This window comes from Triturus cristatus, chromosome 11 (genome assembly GCF_964204655.1).
Source record: "Triturus cristatus chromosome 11, aTriCri1.1, whole genome shotgun sequence".
Taxonomy (NCBI): domain Eukaryota; kingdom Metazoa; phylum Chordata; class Amphibia; order Caudata; family Salamandridae; genus Triturus; species Triturus cristatus.
This window is the reverse complement of record NC_140594.1, coordinates 712,069,848-712,085,595: the sequence shown is the minus strand read 5'-3', so window position 1 is coordinate 712,085,595 and position 15,748 is coordinate 712,069,848. Positions and strand designations below refer to the sequence as shown.

The 15,748-nt window shown below is 51.4% G+C and overlaps 1 protein-coding gene across 2 annotated transcripts in view; it reads right to left on the bottom strand.

The window, feature by feature from the left end:
* Window positions 1-15,748, bottom strand: part of STAG1 (STAG1 cohesin complex component) — a 1,292,585-nt gene that overhangs the window by 378,930 nt on the left and 897,907 nt on the right. For both annotated transcript variants that reach the window (XM_085634343.1, XM_085634344.1), the window contains exon 22: window positions 826-906. In XM_085634343.1, coding sequence (XP_085490469.1) covers window positions 826-906 — 81 coding nt within the window. The remainder of the gene's footprint in view (window positions 1-825; window positions 907-15,748) is intronic.

Here is a 15,748-nt window from a genome sequence, read left to right as displayed (position 1 = left end):
TCACAACCATCACTGGGGCTTACATTTTAAGTAGCATCTCATCCTGTAAATTATCTCATTAGCACTGTATAAATGTCACAGGCCTCAGCTGGCTCTGGCGTGCTCCTACTCTTGGGCGCAGCTTGCTTTTTGAAGGTGCAGAGTATTGTGTCTGCTGCTCAGTATACCCATGATTCCGTTGGTGGTGGTGGTGGTGGGGGGGGGGGGGGGCGTTAGGCTGCTCTTTTCAGCCCGCTCTTTCGGCATCTTCCACTCCAGTGTGGGACAGCTTGATTCGGGTACATAGTAACTTTGCAGCCGCATCAACCACACTTCTCAAAGGGAAAAGGAACTGCAGATAATACTCAAGAGTTGCTCTAGTGACCCCCGATATTTGTTTCTCAAAGATCTCTAGTGTAGGAGGACCTCTACACTCAACAGTGGTAAGTGGCCGTTGTGGAAATCACACAGAGGGTGAGTCAGAGCAACACTGATTTAAACCAATCTGGTCACCATCTTGTGGGCAGTCATCAAATTAGATTTTAAATGAAAGCAAAAAGTAATCATCTTTAGTGAGTGGACTGGAGCAGTGTGGAAAAACACCTGAATAAACGTTGATGAGCAGTGAGACTAGGTAGGACCAAAGCGTACAGCACACAGTTCATTTTATCTGGGGTCCCTTCCCAATGTCGGGATGGTGATTTGGGCTAAAAGGTACTGCAGATATTATAAAAGGTGGTCAACTACATTTAGTAAAAATAAAAAAAATGGGTTTGCCATCATGAACATGTTTTCAAGAAAAATCAGTGGAAGTCAAGACTGCACAGCTTACATAAAGGTTCTTACTTTGGAAGGGGAGCCTTCAGTAAATTTTACCAACTGCCAGAGTATGGAGTAATGTGAACACTGTAGTGCCTGGACAACAATCTGAAACACAAACAAGAGACAGGCTAATCATTCAAATGTAAGAGATTGTCACAGAGTCCTCTGATTTATTTTATTCAACCATTTACTACATTTTTAAAGAAATGCCCAATCGTTTAGGATCAAATTTGTACTGTTTACTTACCATAATAAAAGCAGAATTTTAACATCGGCAGTCCATACATGTGAGCTGTCAATCGACTAGTTGTACCACAGTATGTACTTTGGGATCTTAGCTACTCGAAGGAGGATGACATCTCACACCTCCAGTGTTTTAACCACTCATCAAGCTCCAGATGATTTTTTTTGATTTTTTTTCCTACCAGGACAATCTGTGGGCATTTCCCACTGGGGTTTTTTGAATACTACAGTAATTCTGACTTATTCTTGAACCCAAGTCTTTTCACTCTTATTTGTAGGATTATTTGAAAGCGTAAAAGTGCAACTAGATGATAGTTGCTACAAGATTTCATTTAAGGAGCTATCCAAATATGTTCTTTAGGTATGACCCATCTGAACTATGCTACAGCTTCACATGCAGTATCTAATGCACAGTGTTTAAGCCTTTGTGTGATGAAGCTTACATTGCAGACTTCAACTGGAAATCAAAGGAGCAGGTACTTGTGAAAAGTGATGGAAGCTGCTGTAGCCCTAATTAAATGCATATGAAAGCAGGAAGGAATTGCAGAGTAATTTTCAAAAATGCAAGAAAGTTATTTTGGTTTATGATTCTTCTGTTTGTGTTTTCAATTCAATTTATGAAAACCAACATTTGTGCTGACAAGTCTACATAACTATGTAGTCTTCTCTGACACCCAACATATGCAAAGGTATTAACTTCTAAAAGGGGACAATAGATGAAAAACAAAACTGTTGGTTCAAACAATCGTCAGAGAACCTTGATTAATATGTTAGATACACAAATTCAAATAATAGTTCTTTGAGATGTCATGAGTGATGTCACTGACCATGTCATGAGTGATGTAATATGTGACGTCATCAGCAGTGCATTGCGGGCGCGCTAGTTATAGTTAGCTGAACTAACTATAACGGGGGAATTTCAATGGTTTTGTACGAGTGAAATGTCCAGCTAACTATAACGCCCCTGAAACCTATGGCTTTTTCAGTGAATTTACAAGGTTTTTTAAATGCGAATTCCTAACTATAACGTGCCTGAAACCTATGGTTTTTTCAGTGAATTTCAAAGGTTTTTTAAAAGCTAATTTGTAACTATAACCAGCCGCGACCCATGGAGGGTGTTCCGTGGGGCGGGGGAGGGGCAGCGTGGGGGGTACTAAAAACTGGAATATGGATAATTGGAGGTAAGTAAACAAATAAATACAACGAATTTCGTAGCGTGCGCTGCATCGCAGTTTGCTATGGCAGGGCGGTAGCCACGAGGCTCCCGCCCTGCCATAGCAAACAGCAGTGTCCTGGGGGTGGGCACCCTGCAGGAGCCAGGTGCGGTCCCCAGGGGCACGACATGGCTCCAGGAGGTCGGCCAAGCGGCCCCCCTCCCAACATGCCTAAAGCCCCGGGGAGATGGTGGCCCCCAGGGCTGCGGGAGGCCATGAGTCCCCCGCAAATAAATTCTTAAAGCCCCGGGTGGTGGCTGTCCCCAGGGCTTGGGGGGGCCTTTGAGCCCCCCACACATGTATTTTTGAAGCCCCGGGGGCCCCCCATTACAGTTAACATATTGCCCCCGGGACTTGGCCCACCCGGGTGGCTAAATAGCATCAAAGCGCGGGAGACCGCGCTTCATTTTTTTTCTTTTTTGGGCCCTGAGTTCCTTGTGGGACCCCCTAAGCAAGCCTAGGGGGTCTGGGTGTTTCTACCCTGCCCCCTTTCTGCGTTTTGCGCACTTGTTTCACTGATTTCTTGTGCCTTGGTTCAACCGAGGCACAAGATGGCTGCCAACACTTCCTGGTTTGGAGTGTTGACAGCCAATTAGCATAAAGCTTGTGATCGGGAGAGGGTGCGCGGATCCTGCACGGCCATAGATATCGAAACTTTTTTCATTTTGAATTTCTCAGGAACTACTGAACGGATTTATACCATTTAACAACAAGCATTTACGATGCAATGGTCTCGGCATTGGTAAAGTTAGAGCTATTGGCATTGCTCATGACATTATTTTTGTTTATGTTTTTGTTTTTAAAAATTTAAAGAGAGGAGGAGCCTAGCGCGCAACCAAGATGGCCGCGTAGGTGCGAGGCTCCCGAGGACCTCCGCGACCTCCTACAACTATCCTGAAATTATCCTGTCCCAGATGAGGGGACTGTGTTGGTGAGCCTGAGCTGAGGTGGCACCCGTTTTCCGCTTCCAAATCGGACCTCGGACACCGGCGTGAGCACCGATCGAGGTTTGCGGCCTTCTCTTCGCCGAACCCCGGACTTGAGCTGTGGGGGGATCCGGAGACAAAGTGAACAACAGCGGCGGACAGGGCTTGGCGACTCGCGTACCCCGCACTTTCACTTTCGCACCCCCCTTGCTGTCTCTGCGAGGTTGGGTCGCGGGGCCTTGTGTGTTGGTGTGGCCTCGCTGGGAGATCCTGCCTGCCCACCGGCTGTGATCCACCCCGCGGATCGGAGGTGGCCCCCCCCCCCGGAGCCCGTGAACCGGTTTGCTGCTCTTCACGACGTGGCTGGTGCGACCAGGAGACTGGGACCATGGCCACGAAACAAGATGGTGACCGGGCAAAGATAAAATCGACCCGGCGTGGCGCAGCCCATCAGTCTAACAGCATGGACCGCTATACCCTCCAGAAGGGATCTTCCGAGGTGCCACGCAGGTCCCCTGAGGGCCCTACTGATGCCCCTGATCTGCCCACGGATCTGACTCTGCGGGATGTTATGGGCGCCATCGCCGAGATGAAGGCCTCGGTGGGCCAGCGCTTCGATACACTGGCGCAGAAGATCGACTCGGTCCTCGTGGATGTTGGCCTGGTAAGGGCCGATCTTTCCAAAACCAACGACCGAGTCGATTCTTTGGCCCACACCGCATCGGGCCTTACGACAGATGTGGCGGCCCTGCAAACGGAGGTGCGCCGGCTTAGTCAGGCGAGTGCGCTGATGGATCGCCGCCTGGAGGACTCTGAGAGTCGGGCCCGGAGGAACAACATCCGCATCATCGGGGTGCCTGAAGGACGTGAGGAGGCGGCGGCGGACCTCTTCGTGGAAGACCTGATTGTTACCCATCTCCAGCCACGGGGGCTGAGTAAATTTTTCGCGGTGGAGAGGGCCCACAGGGTTCCCGGGGGAAGGCCTAAGGTCGGAGCCCCTCCGAGACCTCTCATTGCCCGGATTTTCAATTTTCGGGACAGAGACGCTATCCTGCAATCCTCCAGACTACAGGGACCGGTTAGACTTGAAAATATGGACGTTAATTTTTATCCTGATTTCACCCCAGCGGTCCAGAAGCAGAGACTGAGCTTCCTCGGTGTCAAGCGCCGACTTCGGGATCTAAACCTCAAATACGCCATGCTTTTCCCAGCTAAGCTGCGAGTGGAGGTGGATGGTCGCACGCACTTTTTTGATCGTCCCGAAGCGGCCGGGGACTGGCTGGATACTCTGTCTGGGGATCGGGATCGGGGGGGGCGGGGGGGAGCGGTGGGGGGAGAGGACTCGCCGGATCAGAACTGAGGGACTAATATTAGGCCTCGCTCGGGACGAACTTGATGCCACTTTTGACCATGCGTCTGTTCGTGTAAGTTCCCCTCCTATGGAGGTTGTGTGGGGTCTCTTGGGGGTTCTCCCTCCTCCTCTGGGGGTCTAGTTAGTTTAACTATCTATGGGGCGACAGGCACACTGCACGTTGGGGGGGCTGTTTGGGCTCATGCAGGGGTGCAGGGAGGGGGGAGTTTTGTTGGGGTGGGTGGGCAGGGATGGGGTGTTGTTCATTTTTATCACAAGGCAAACTTATTTTTGTGTTGGTTCTAAGGTGCTCTCAGGGGGACGAATGATGGCTTCTGTGTATGATGGGGGGTAGGGAATTAACTTTGTTGTCTTGGAACGTTAATGGACTGGGGGACAGGATCAAACGAGGTGTAGTCCTGCAGTTTTTGAAGCGACTCTCGCCCGATGTAGTCTTTCTGCAGGAGACACACCTTATCGGCAATTCCTTCTGTGCCATGAATCGGCGTGGCTACCGCCTTGTGGCCCACTCGGGCTTTACGTCAGGCTCCAGGGGTGTGGGCATCATGGTAAAGAACTCGCTCCCGTTGGAAATTGATGAGGTGCTCCACGATGATAGGGGACGCTACACTGTCTTGGTGGGTAGAATGGAGGGCAAAGTGGTTGTCTTTGTGTCAGTATACGTCCCACCGGGGCTGCAGTCTACCACCTTTGCAGACCTGGGGCGCCTCCTCCTTGGCCTTCCGGGGGGGCTTCTGGTGGTGGGGGGGGACTTCAATGCGGTGGTTTCTGGGACTGTGGATCGTCACCCCCTAGGGACCTCCCCCGGGCACAGGCGTGGCTATCCGGCCTCTTGGATACCCTGGGATTGGTGGACTGCTGGCGTTTAAAACATCCCACGCAGCTGCAGTACACTTTTCACTCGGGGGCCCATGGTAGTCTCTCACGGCTTGATTATGTCCTTGTCCCGGCGGCCTATGTCGGGAGGGTGGGAGAGGTGCGCCATTTGGCACGGGGTATCTCGGATCACTCCCCGCTCCTGTTACATTTCGATGTCTTTCCGAGGGGTGAGGGTAGGGTAGTCCCAATCAATTCCTGGTACCTGCGCGACCCCACTATTCGCGCTGACTTGATTAAATCCCTGCAGCGATATTTTGATGAGAATGTGGGGTCCGTGCCTTCGGCTATCTCCCTGTGGGAGGCCTTCAAGACAGTTCTCAGAGGAGAGGCCCTATCCCTTATTTCCCACGCCCGGAGGCGCGAGCGGGAGGAGGTGACCCGGGTGGAGGCTGAAATAGCCGAATTGGAGGGTAATCTAGAAGGTGGGGTGACGGATGCTGCACTACATGTCCTCCAACTCAAGCAGGCGGCTTATAGGGCCCTCGTCACGGAGGCGGCCAGGGGCCTCAGTAGAGAGCAACAGGGGCGACTGTATGATGTGGGTGATAAGGCTGGTAAACTGATAGCGTGGTTGGACAAAAAGGAGAGAGCGAATCGTGTGGTCCCGCTGATTGAGAAAACGGATGGTGTGTGTGTAACTGAGCCAGAAGAAATTGTCTCCTGTTTCGCGGATTATTTCCGCGAGGTGTATTCCCCGGTCGCTTCCTGCTCTGAAGAGGATTCCCGTGCTCTGCTTAGGGATATCGCGCTGCCTTCCCTTTCGGAGGAGGACAGGGCGTCGCTGGACGCCGCTCCCACCTCCGACGAGATCGCCCTCGCCATACGTTCGGTCGCTTCTGGCAAGGCCATGGGCCCGAATGGTATCCCTATCGAGTTGTACAAGTTGCGACCGGATACACTGGCGCCCCACCTCCGCGCAATGTTCCTGGCTGCCCACTCGCTGGGCTCCCTCCCGCTGGACCAGCGTCTGGCTACAATCGTGGTGATCCACAAGGAAGGGAGACCTCGGGACCGGGTTACATCCTATCGGCCTATCTCGCTACTGAATGCGGAGCCCAAAATTCTCGCCAAGGTACTGGCCAATCGGCTGGTCGGCGTGGTGGGCGATCTGGTTCATCAGGACCAGTCCGGCTTTATTCCCCATCGCAACACGGCCCTTAACCTGCGGCGTTTGCATGGGGTGCTCGCACGTGTCCCATTCATACGGGAACCGGCCATTTTGGCGGCCTTAGACGCCACCATGGCGTTTGATACGCTTGAGTGGCCATACATTTGGGCGATGCTTGCGAAGTTTGGATTTGGCCCAGGGTTCATCGGTTGGGTCAAATTGTTGTATTTGGGCCCATTGGCGCAGGTGGTGGTGAACGGAAGAGTATCGGCCCCGTTCGAGCTGGGCCGGGGCACGCGACAGGGCTGCCCCTTGTCGCCGCTCCTGTTTGCGCTTGCCTTGGAGCCCCTGGCGGAGTGGCTGCGGTGGCATCCCTCTATCCGCGGTCTCCGCTGGACCCCTGAGTATGAGGACCGCGTGTCCCTATACGCTGATGACATCCTCTTGTACCTAGCCTCCCCACGTAAATCATTGATAGTACTGGTTGATGTTTTACATTCATTCGGTCGCAACTCCGGCCTTGTCATCAACTGGGCCAAATCATGTGTGTATGTGCTCTCTGGGGAGGCTCCCATCCTCCCGCGGGGCTGTCCGATCCAGATCGCCTCGCGGGGGTTCAGGTACCTGGGTGTCTTCATCACTCTGGACCCGGAGGCCCGCTACGAACGGAACTTGCTTCCCCCCCTCCAGCGCCTGAAGGAGGACGTCGCGCGTTGGCGGCGCCTGCCGCTTTCGCCGCTCGGCCGGGCGGCCTTGTTCAAGATGATGTCGTTGCCACGCTTCCTGTACGCTTTGCAGAACACTATGGACTTAGTCCCGGCGCGCTACTTCCGTGAGGTGGAGAGTCTGCAGCGCCGCCTGTTCTGGGACGGGAGGCCGCGTATTGCCCTGGCGAAGTTGACGCTCCCATGGTATGACGGGGGGATTGCCCTCCCTGATATTAAACGGTACTATTGGGCCTCCCAGCTAGCTGCAATTAACCATGGCCTATACGGACCCGCCTTAAACCCGGCATTTGAAATGGACAAGGTGCTATTACCAGGTGGCGACTATAATCGGGCGCTTTATTCCAGCGCGCCCGACGCTCGTCTGACGGGCCCCACGCGTGTCATGGTGCAAGTGTGGCACGCGGCCAATGCAGCTATGGGGTGGAAGGACCGTTTGACCCGGGCGTCACCACTATACGCGTCTGAGCGGTTGGGCTCCCTGTGGACCTCTAAGGGCTTTGAGAAGTGGGACATAATCGGCATTAGTAAAGTGGGGGATCTCTGGACGAGGGGAGGATTTAAAACGTTCGAGATGCTGCAGACGGAATTTCAGTTGCAGGGCAGTGAATACTTTCGGTACTTGCAGGTCCGTCATGCGCTGGGCTCCGTCTTTTCGGACGTTGCCTCCATCCCGGAATATTCCCCCCTGGAGGACAGAATGCTGGATGGGCACGTCCCGGACAGCACGATCTCCTTGATATACAAAAAGCTGATTAACGACCGCTCGGGCCTGTTAACCGCCCTTCGTGCGGCCTGGGTTGCCGACGGGCTGGAGTTGGACGACGAGGATTGGACCTCTGCGGTGGCCTCCCCGAAGGAGGTGGCCATACCGGCTCGCCTTCGCTTCGTCCAGCTCAAGATACTCCACCGGGTCTACATGACGGGGCCGAAGCTTCTGCGTATGGGCTATGCTGAAGATGGGTTGTGTAAGCGTGGGTGTGGTGCTTTGGGGACCTTTCTGCATATCTTGTGGGAATGCCCGGAGGTGGAGCGATTCTGGCGTGGTGTGCATGAGGTCTTGCGAGTGGTTACGCATGTGGCGCTGCTGCCTGAAGCGAGGAGATGCCTGTTGAATGTGTGGGAACCAACTGATTACTCGGTGCCACAGACGTGGTGGGTGACTCTGGGATATATGATAGCCAAGCGTGACATTGCTCAGCTGTGGGGATCCCAGAGGCCCCCGACGGTGTCGGCCTGGAAAGAACACATGGACTGGTGCATGTTTCGAGAAAAGGTGGTGTATGTGGCGAGGGGTAAGCCAGGGACATGGGTGAAAGTATGGGGCCCCTGGAACGCCTACCGCGGGGGTATCTGTGCACCACCGTTGCTGCCTGATACCTCTCCAGCCCCGTCCCCTTAGCCGACTCCTCTCTCCGGTACCAGGCATTGGGTTCCCCCAGTCCTCGCTCTGTTCTCTTCCCCCTTTTTAGATTCCTGTGGATAGTTGGGATCCCCCCTCTAGGGGAGCACGTGCTGCTATTTTCGATTGTGGGTTGCCTTGTGGGTGTGGTTTTTCTTGTTGTTCTTAATTTAAAATGAAACCGTATAGTGGGGTCCGGCTATTGTGGCTTTTGACGTTGTTACCTCCGGAGTATGCTCCTCTGCAACGCCACGTGTTTCATAAATGTATGTCTTATGCTCCTATCATTGCTAGCGGCCGGCCGGAAGGTTGTAGGCCCATACTTGTATATTCTTGAGACTTGTAATAAACGGTTTCAAAAAAAAATAAAAAATTTAAAGAAACGGCATTGTCATGAGCAATAGCTCTAACTTTACCAATGCCGAGACCATTGCATTGTAATGCTTGTTGTTAAGCCCTGACAGCGAACACCGACAGATGCAAAGTGTAGCCCACATAAGATCTATGCAGGCGGGCAACTAGAGCCAAATTTCGGGCGGGTGGGGGCTGAAAAAGATTTCGGGAGGGGGGGGGGGGGGGGCTACGTCTTCCAGCCATAGGCAGAGTGGCTGTAAAAAGGGGCAGCCTTCGAGCCGAGACCTAAAAAGCCTGCCGAAGTCAAGCACCTGTCTGTGTCTGCCCTGCCTCGACTGCTGAAATTGAGAGCCTGTCGTGCAGGTTTTTAACACAGATCCCAGAACAGCAGTCCTGCCTCATCAAAGCTGCTGCAGGAACGAGTTCACCAAACACAACCACCAGCGTCGCCCAGCAAGTAAAGTGGGCCTTAGCCATGAGACAGTTAAACGACTGCATGCCCAGATATATATCCACCGCTAAAACACTGGACTTTTGCCCATATGGCAAGAACTGTTGAGTTCATCAAAGCATTAGCCAGTAGGGAAATGCAGAGTAGAATGCACGTGTACGATGCAACGTAGTCATTAAGAGAACTCAAGAACAGGGAAGAGAGCTGTCACAGAGGAGTTTGCAAAGAAGTTTGTTACCGTTCAGCTAAAATTTTACTGCCCGTTCGGTCACACATTCACTAACCTTACACTAGCAGCTACTCACGTTTAATCCGCTTGAATCTGTAATAGTTCCCAATTTCCCACCAGCTAGCGGACTGTTTATAGTAACCTCAGAGGCACGTGCGTACTTCAAAGCCAATGAGCACATTCGAATTCTGTGCAGCTGCGTAGGATTGGATGAGGTGCCGAAAATGCTCCAATCTTGTGTCACTTTACAGATTAAGAGTCTTTGCCACTCTCAGACGACTGCCAGTATACATTCAGGCGTGGGATTGGCTGTCATGTGATTCGGAAGTAGCGCATCGGTGGACGAATTTTTATTCCCGCGGAGCGCAAAGTGAGCAAGTCGAAATATATTGTCAACACTTCTGTTTAGGGGGCGATCCTCATCTCGGACTGCATAACTTGAGGTTTACGTAGCACCCCAAGAAATTCAGCTGATGGAGGAGGAAGCGCCCTCACTGCGAGTCACAAGGAGCACCTCAAAGCCCCTTGCTGATGGGGAGATCAGCAATTCGCGGCCCACAACTCGAAGTAAGAATAGCGCCCTTCAACCACCATGCTTGCTCAGACCAACAAGCACACCACTGCCTTTCTCCGAGGCAATGTATGCAGCCCAAATGGAATGTCCCTTTCTCATCGCGGATTTCCATATGTAATGGCGATTCACTGCTCTGGGTAAAAGCAGCTGGTTCTGGTAATCCTTCCACCACTTTCCAAAAGTGCCAGAGGCAGACCGTTTCGCTGAGCCATTCTTGGTTATTCAGCGAGTCCGATACATTTTTACAATAATTCTTCCATCAGCCAGATTATTCTTAAATGCATGGTGACAAAAGCTCAGATAACATTCTTGCGCTTCTCTTGTTAAGCCATGGCATTATTTTGTGCGCTTCTTGAGCTATGCAGGGTGGGAGCATCTTGAAGAGCAGCCCCGGCTCTACCCCTCCCCCAATGGCCGCTCTATGACTTGGAATGAGAATCCGGAAGAATCGTATCCAAGCCTCTTGTCACCATGCATTTAAGAATAATCAGGCTGACGGAAGAAATGTTGCAAACATGTATTAGACTAGCAGAGTACCGAAGAATGACTCAGCGAGCTGGTCTCCATTTGACCGTTTTGGAAAGTTAGATAAGGGATTAGCAGAAAGGAGCTGCATTTACCCGTTTGGGATTTCTGAGAGCCAAGGAGATACAGCGGCCCCAGCTCTACCCTGCCCCCTCCTCCAAAGGCCTCGCCCGCACAGCCTGAGAGGCCACAACGGAGGAGCAGAGCGGCCTCTAGCAACTGTCTGGGACAGGAAAGCAATGCAAAGTTGAATTGTAAACTCCACGTCTGCCACAGAAAATAAATGCATTTAACCTGTGAGGTGCCCTGGGGTGAAGTCACCATAATTAACCAATACAGGGTTGAAAATGTAAAAGCAGAGTCTGAGACAGGAAAGCAATGGCTCCTTAAAAGGTAAGCGCGAGGTATCTCAAATAAGGCTACATCCTAAAACAAGCCTTCGATTATTAGCCTCCTGCTTGGTTTTATTACAAAGCCTAATGAAAGTTGGAAGATTGCCTGACACGAAGTTTGGAAGTGGAAGTGAAATAGCTTCTTTGAGTCAGACGACATTCTGTGGCATCACATTCAGGAAAATATAGAGTATTTTGTCTTCAACATTGAGTCTGGGGAAGGGAGCAACATTGCACTGTATCGCATCTATAACCAATTATGTAAACACGGGAGAGAGTGGTTTCAGATGGCTGTGTAAAGGAAAACGAGCTATAGGAGGAGAAGTAAAAGAAACTGTGCAAAATTAAATATGCTGCATACATCAATATAATTTACTCTCCCTAACACGCCTACTTTGTGACCCTTAGCAGACATGCCAGCCCTCCCGATTCAGACGGGAGACTACCGATTTCAAGGCTAGTCTCCCGCCTCCCGATTCAAGCTCCAGAAACCAGATTACTCGGGGTTTCAGCTGACAGGGCTTGGTATTGTGTAACGTGCTAATTCTTCCAGCAATAGTGGCGATGCAGGGGCTCTAGGAGGGGTGAAAATCCAACAAAGCCCCATTAACAAGGGAATGGTCTTTTAAAGACCTATGAAGTACTGGGGGGCGGCTGTGTGGGTGCCCGGGAAATTGTTTCAGCCCGAGGTGCCACACACGAGGGGGGGGGGGGGGGGGCCGGGGCTGGGGGTGGGGGGGGGGGTTTGGTGTATGCGCTGCCAGCAACCTGCCAGGCCAGTGCACAACACTTTGATGTTTCACTGGATCGATCGAGCGCCATGAAGTCTAACAAATCACAGCATGTGGTTACGAACAGAGCAATTGGCTTTTAACTGCTAATTCCTCACTAACGTAACCAGCTCTATTGTACAGCGCTCTGACACCTTTGGGTAATGTACGCGCTTTATAAAAATGCACTAAATAAATAAAATAAATGAATAAATAAATTAAATGGTGACATAGATCACATAGATTGTATTAGTAACTTCTGCTTTCAAATCGGCTTTGTGTTGTTGTTGCTGCTACTGCAAAGTGACGCACACAAATTTCATCAATGGAGAGCTGGTCTCTTCCAGCCCAAGAGCCTGCACGGATGCCTGTTGCACGAAGCAGCCCCAAGAGCTGTGGGTCGCTTGGGAGGGATGTCAGAATGTGACGTAGCAGAGGACAGGAATCATGACTTGCCTCTTCAGCACTTAAGTGGGGCAGGGGGGGCTAAGGCTCGGCTGGACAGGGAGCGCAGATTAGGTTATTATATTGATCGAAGATATTTCCCAAAAATAATTAAACAAGATGTCGGCTGTCGACATCTCTCGTGCCCCGCTGTATTTATATAGTACGGCTCATACCGGAGATGCTGGTGTGCTTCGAGGACGGGGCCAGCGCTGTGCATAGTGATGATGTGAGGCGCTGTGAAGTGGTGCTGCGTGGCACTCTGACAGCGCTCCAGCACAGCAACAAAAAAAACGTTTGAAAGCCTGCTAGCTCACCGGCACAGCGACACCAAATGCTAATGCGGGAAGATTGAGGAAGTCATCGTTTGCGCTGTTCAACGTGTGTGTAAGATTGATGTCGCATTTCCTACTTTGCTCTGATGTTTCACTGGATCGATCGGCTGTAAGTTAAGAGGCGAACAGCGAGCCAGAGCCACTGTATTCAAAACACTTCCTTATCTAAGATATCAACCATAAACCACTGGGTCTCTGGGCAGATTTGACATGCCTGAGGCCAGGCGCCAGAAGAATCAAGGGGGAATGGGAGGGGGTGTAACGCAGGCTACAGCATGAACAATACTAAAATACACAGACGTGCTAAAAACAACAGTTACGTTGCAAAAGTGAGAAGCCGGCCATGCACATGTGCGGACTTGGGGAAACCGCCTCGTTTACGATGCACGGACACTTCCTTCCCAACGTGGGCAGAGAGAAAACAGAATATTTACCGATCGTGCAGGAAATCTATTCAGGTGAGCGGCAGAGGGAGCCGAGAGCAGGGGGAGAAGACAAGCACACCACTGCCTTTCTCCGAGGCGAAGCTGAAATGCCTCGGAGAAACGCAGCGTCCTTTTCGGATTCGGGGGCGTGTTTTGCTGTTATCTCCTCCAGCCATTGGCAAAAACACGCCCCCCGATCCGAAAAGGACGGGGCCTGATCGGAGTGACGGGACCTCTTCTCCAATGGCTGGCCAGCATTGAAGAGGCCAGCCAATGGAGAACAGGGGAGAAGAGGGGCGGGTTCAAGCCCCTCTTCTCCAAAACATTAAATCTCTCGACTTCCGGTTCTGCCTTCGGCAGACCGGATGGTCCCGAGACCTAAAAAGGGTTCTTTCTGAACCAAGATCTACCTTTTTGCCAAATTTGGTGTAATTCCGTTCAGCAGTTCGGGCTTTAGCAGTGTCCCGGGGGTTGGCACCCTGCAGGAGCCAGGTGGCGGTCCCCAGGGGCACGACATGGCTCCAGGAGGTCGGCCAAGCGGCCCCCCTCCCAACATGCCTAAAGCCCCGGGGAGGTGGTGGCCCCCAGGGCTGAGGGGTCCATGGACCCCCCTATTTTAATATTTAGAGCCCCGGGGAGGTGGCGGTGTCTGGGGCGTGTGAGGGGGCTCGAGCCTTCCCACACAGGTTTAAAAAAAAAAATTGAAACACAAGCCCCGGGGGGTGGCGGTCCCAGGGGCTGCGGGAGGCCATGAGTCCCCCGCAAATAAATTCTTAAAGCCCCGGGTGGTGGCTGTCCCCAGGGCTTGGGGGGGCCTTTGAGCCCCCCACACATGTATTTTTGAAGCCCCGGGGGCCCCCCATTACTGTTAACATATTGGCCCCGGGACTTGGCCCACCCGGGTGGCTAAATAGCATCAAAGCGCGGGAGACCGTGCTTCGTTTTTTTTTTTTGGGCCCAGAGTTCCTTGTGGGACCCCCTAAGCAAGCCTAGGGGGTCTGGGTGTTTCTACCCTGCCCCCTCTCTGCGTTTTGCACACTTGTTTCACTGATTTCTTGTGCCTTGGTTCAACCGAGGCACAAGATGGCTGCCAACACTTCCTGGTTTGGAGTGTTGACAGCCAATTAGCATAAAGCTCGTGATCGGGAGAGGGTGCGCGGATCCTGCTCGGCCATAGATATCGAAACTTTTTTCATTTTGAATTTCTCAGGAACTACTGAACGGATTTATACCATTTAACAAAAAGGGTTCTTTCTGAACCAAGATCTACCTTTTTGCCAAATTTGGTGTAATTCCGTTCAGCAGTTCGGGCTTTAGCCGTGTCTAAAGTTTCCTATGGGAAATTGCATGGGGAAAACACGTTTTGGGACCCCCCTTTTTTCTCAGCCCCCGCTTGACGAATCACCCCGAAGCTTTCAAGATAGGAGCGGAGCCATAAGTTTTGAAAATTTCGCAAAGATTCGTCAATCGGCGCCAAAGTTGTTGGGAATAGAATGTTGCGAATTTCCTATGGCAAATGGGTCCTAACTATTACTACCTACTGGCGACCGCCAGTAGGATATGTAGGATATATATATATATATATATATATATATATATATATATAACCTACTGGCGGTCGCCAGTAGGTAGTTATAGTTAGGACCCATTTGCCATAGGAAATCCGCAACATTCTATTTTGAATAACTTTGGCGCCGGTCGACGAATCCTCGCGAATTTTTCAAAATAGGTGGGGCGCTACGCTCCGCTCCTACCCTGAAAGTCTCGGGGGGATTCGTCAAGCGGGGGCTGAGATAAAAGGGGGGTCCCAAAACGCGTTTTTCCCATGCATTTTTCCATAGGACCTTTAGACAGGGCTACAGCCCGAACGGCTGAACAGAATTACTAGAAATTTGGCAGAGAGGTAGTCCTCAGGTCAAGGAAGTGCCTTTTGTAGGTTTGGTGTAAATCTGTTCAGTAGATTCTGAGAAAATAGCCTTTAAATCAATATATATATCTGAGCCAGCTTACGGTGCGCTTACGGTACGCTTACCGTACGCGTACGGAGGCGTGCGCGAGCGCGATTATGATTGGCTCTTAGATCTTAGTAAACATTCGAATCGGCCGAAACCAGGAAGCGACGGCCGCCATTTTCTCTCTCGCACTGAGAGAGATGATTAACAAACAAAGCACAAAAACATTTAAAGGGGCTGTTTTGACAGCTCCCACACACAGCCATGTAGAGGGAGTCCCCAAAGATCCCCCAAGGCCAAAAACGGAATTTTTATTTTTTTGCTAATTTCGCCGATTACGCTTACCGTACGCGTACGGTAAAAAAATATATAAAAAAAAAATATATCCACACTAACCCCACCCCGTGTGCAATTGGTGACCGAAGTTCACCAATTGTGCATGGCTTATCACACTTGTGAAAAACGAAAATATATTAAAAAAAAATATTTAAAAAAAAAATTATCCACACTCTCCACCCCGTGTGCAAATGGTGCCCTGAGGGCACCATTTGCGCATGGCTTATAACTACAGCGAAAAATTAAAATATTACCTTTAAAAACGAAGTGCATCATATGTCCTCCATGTGC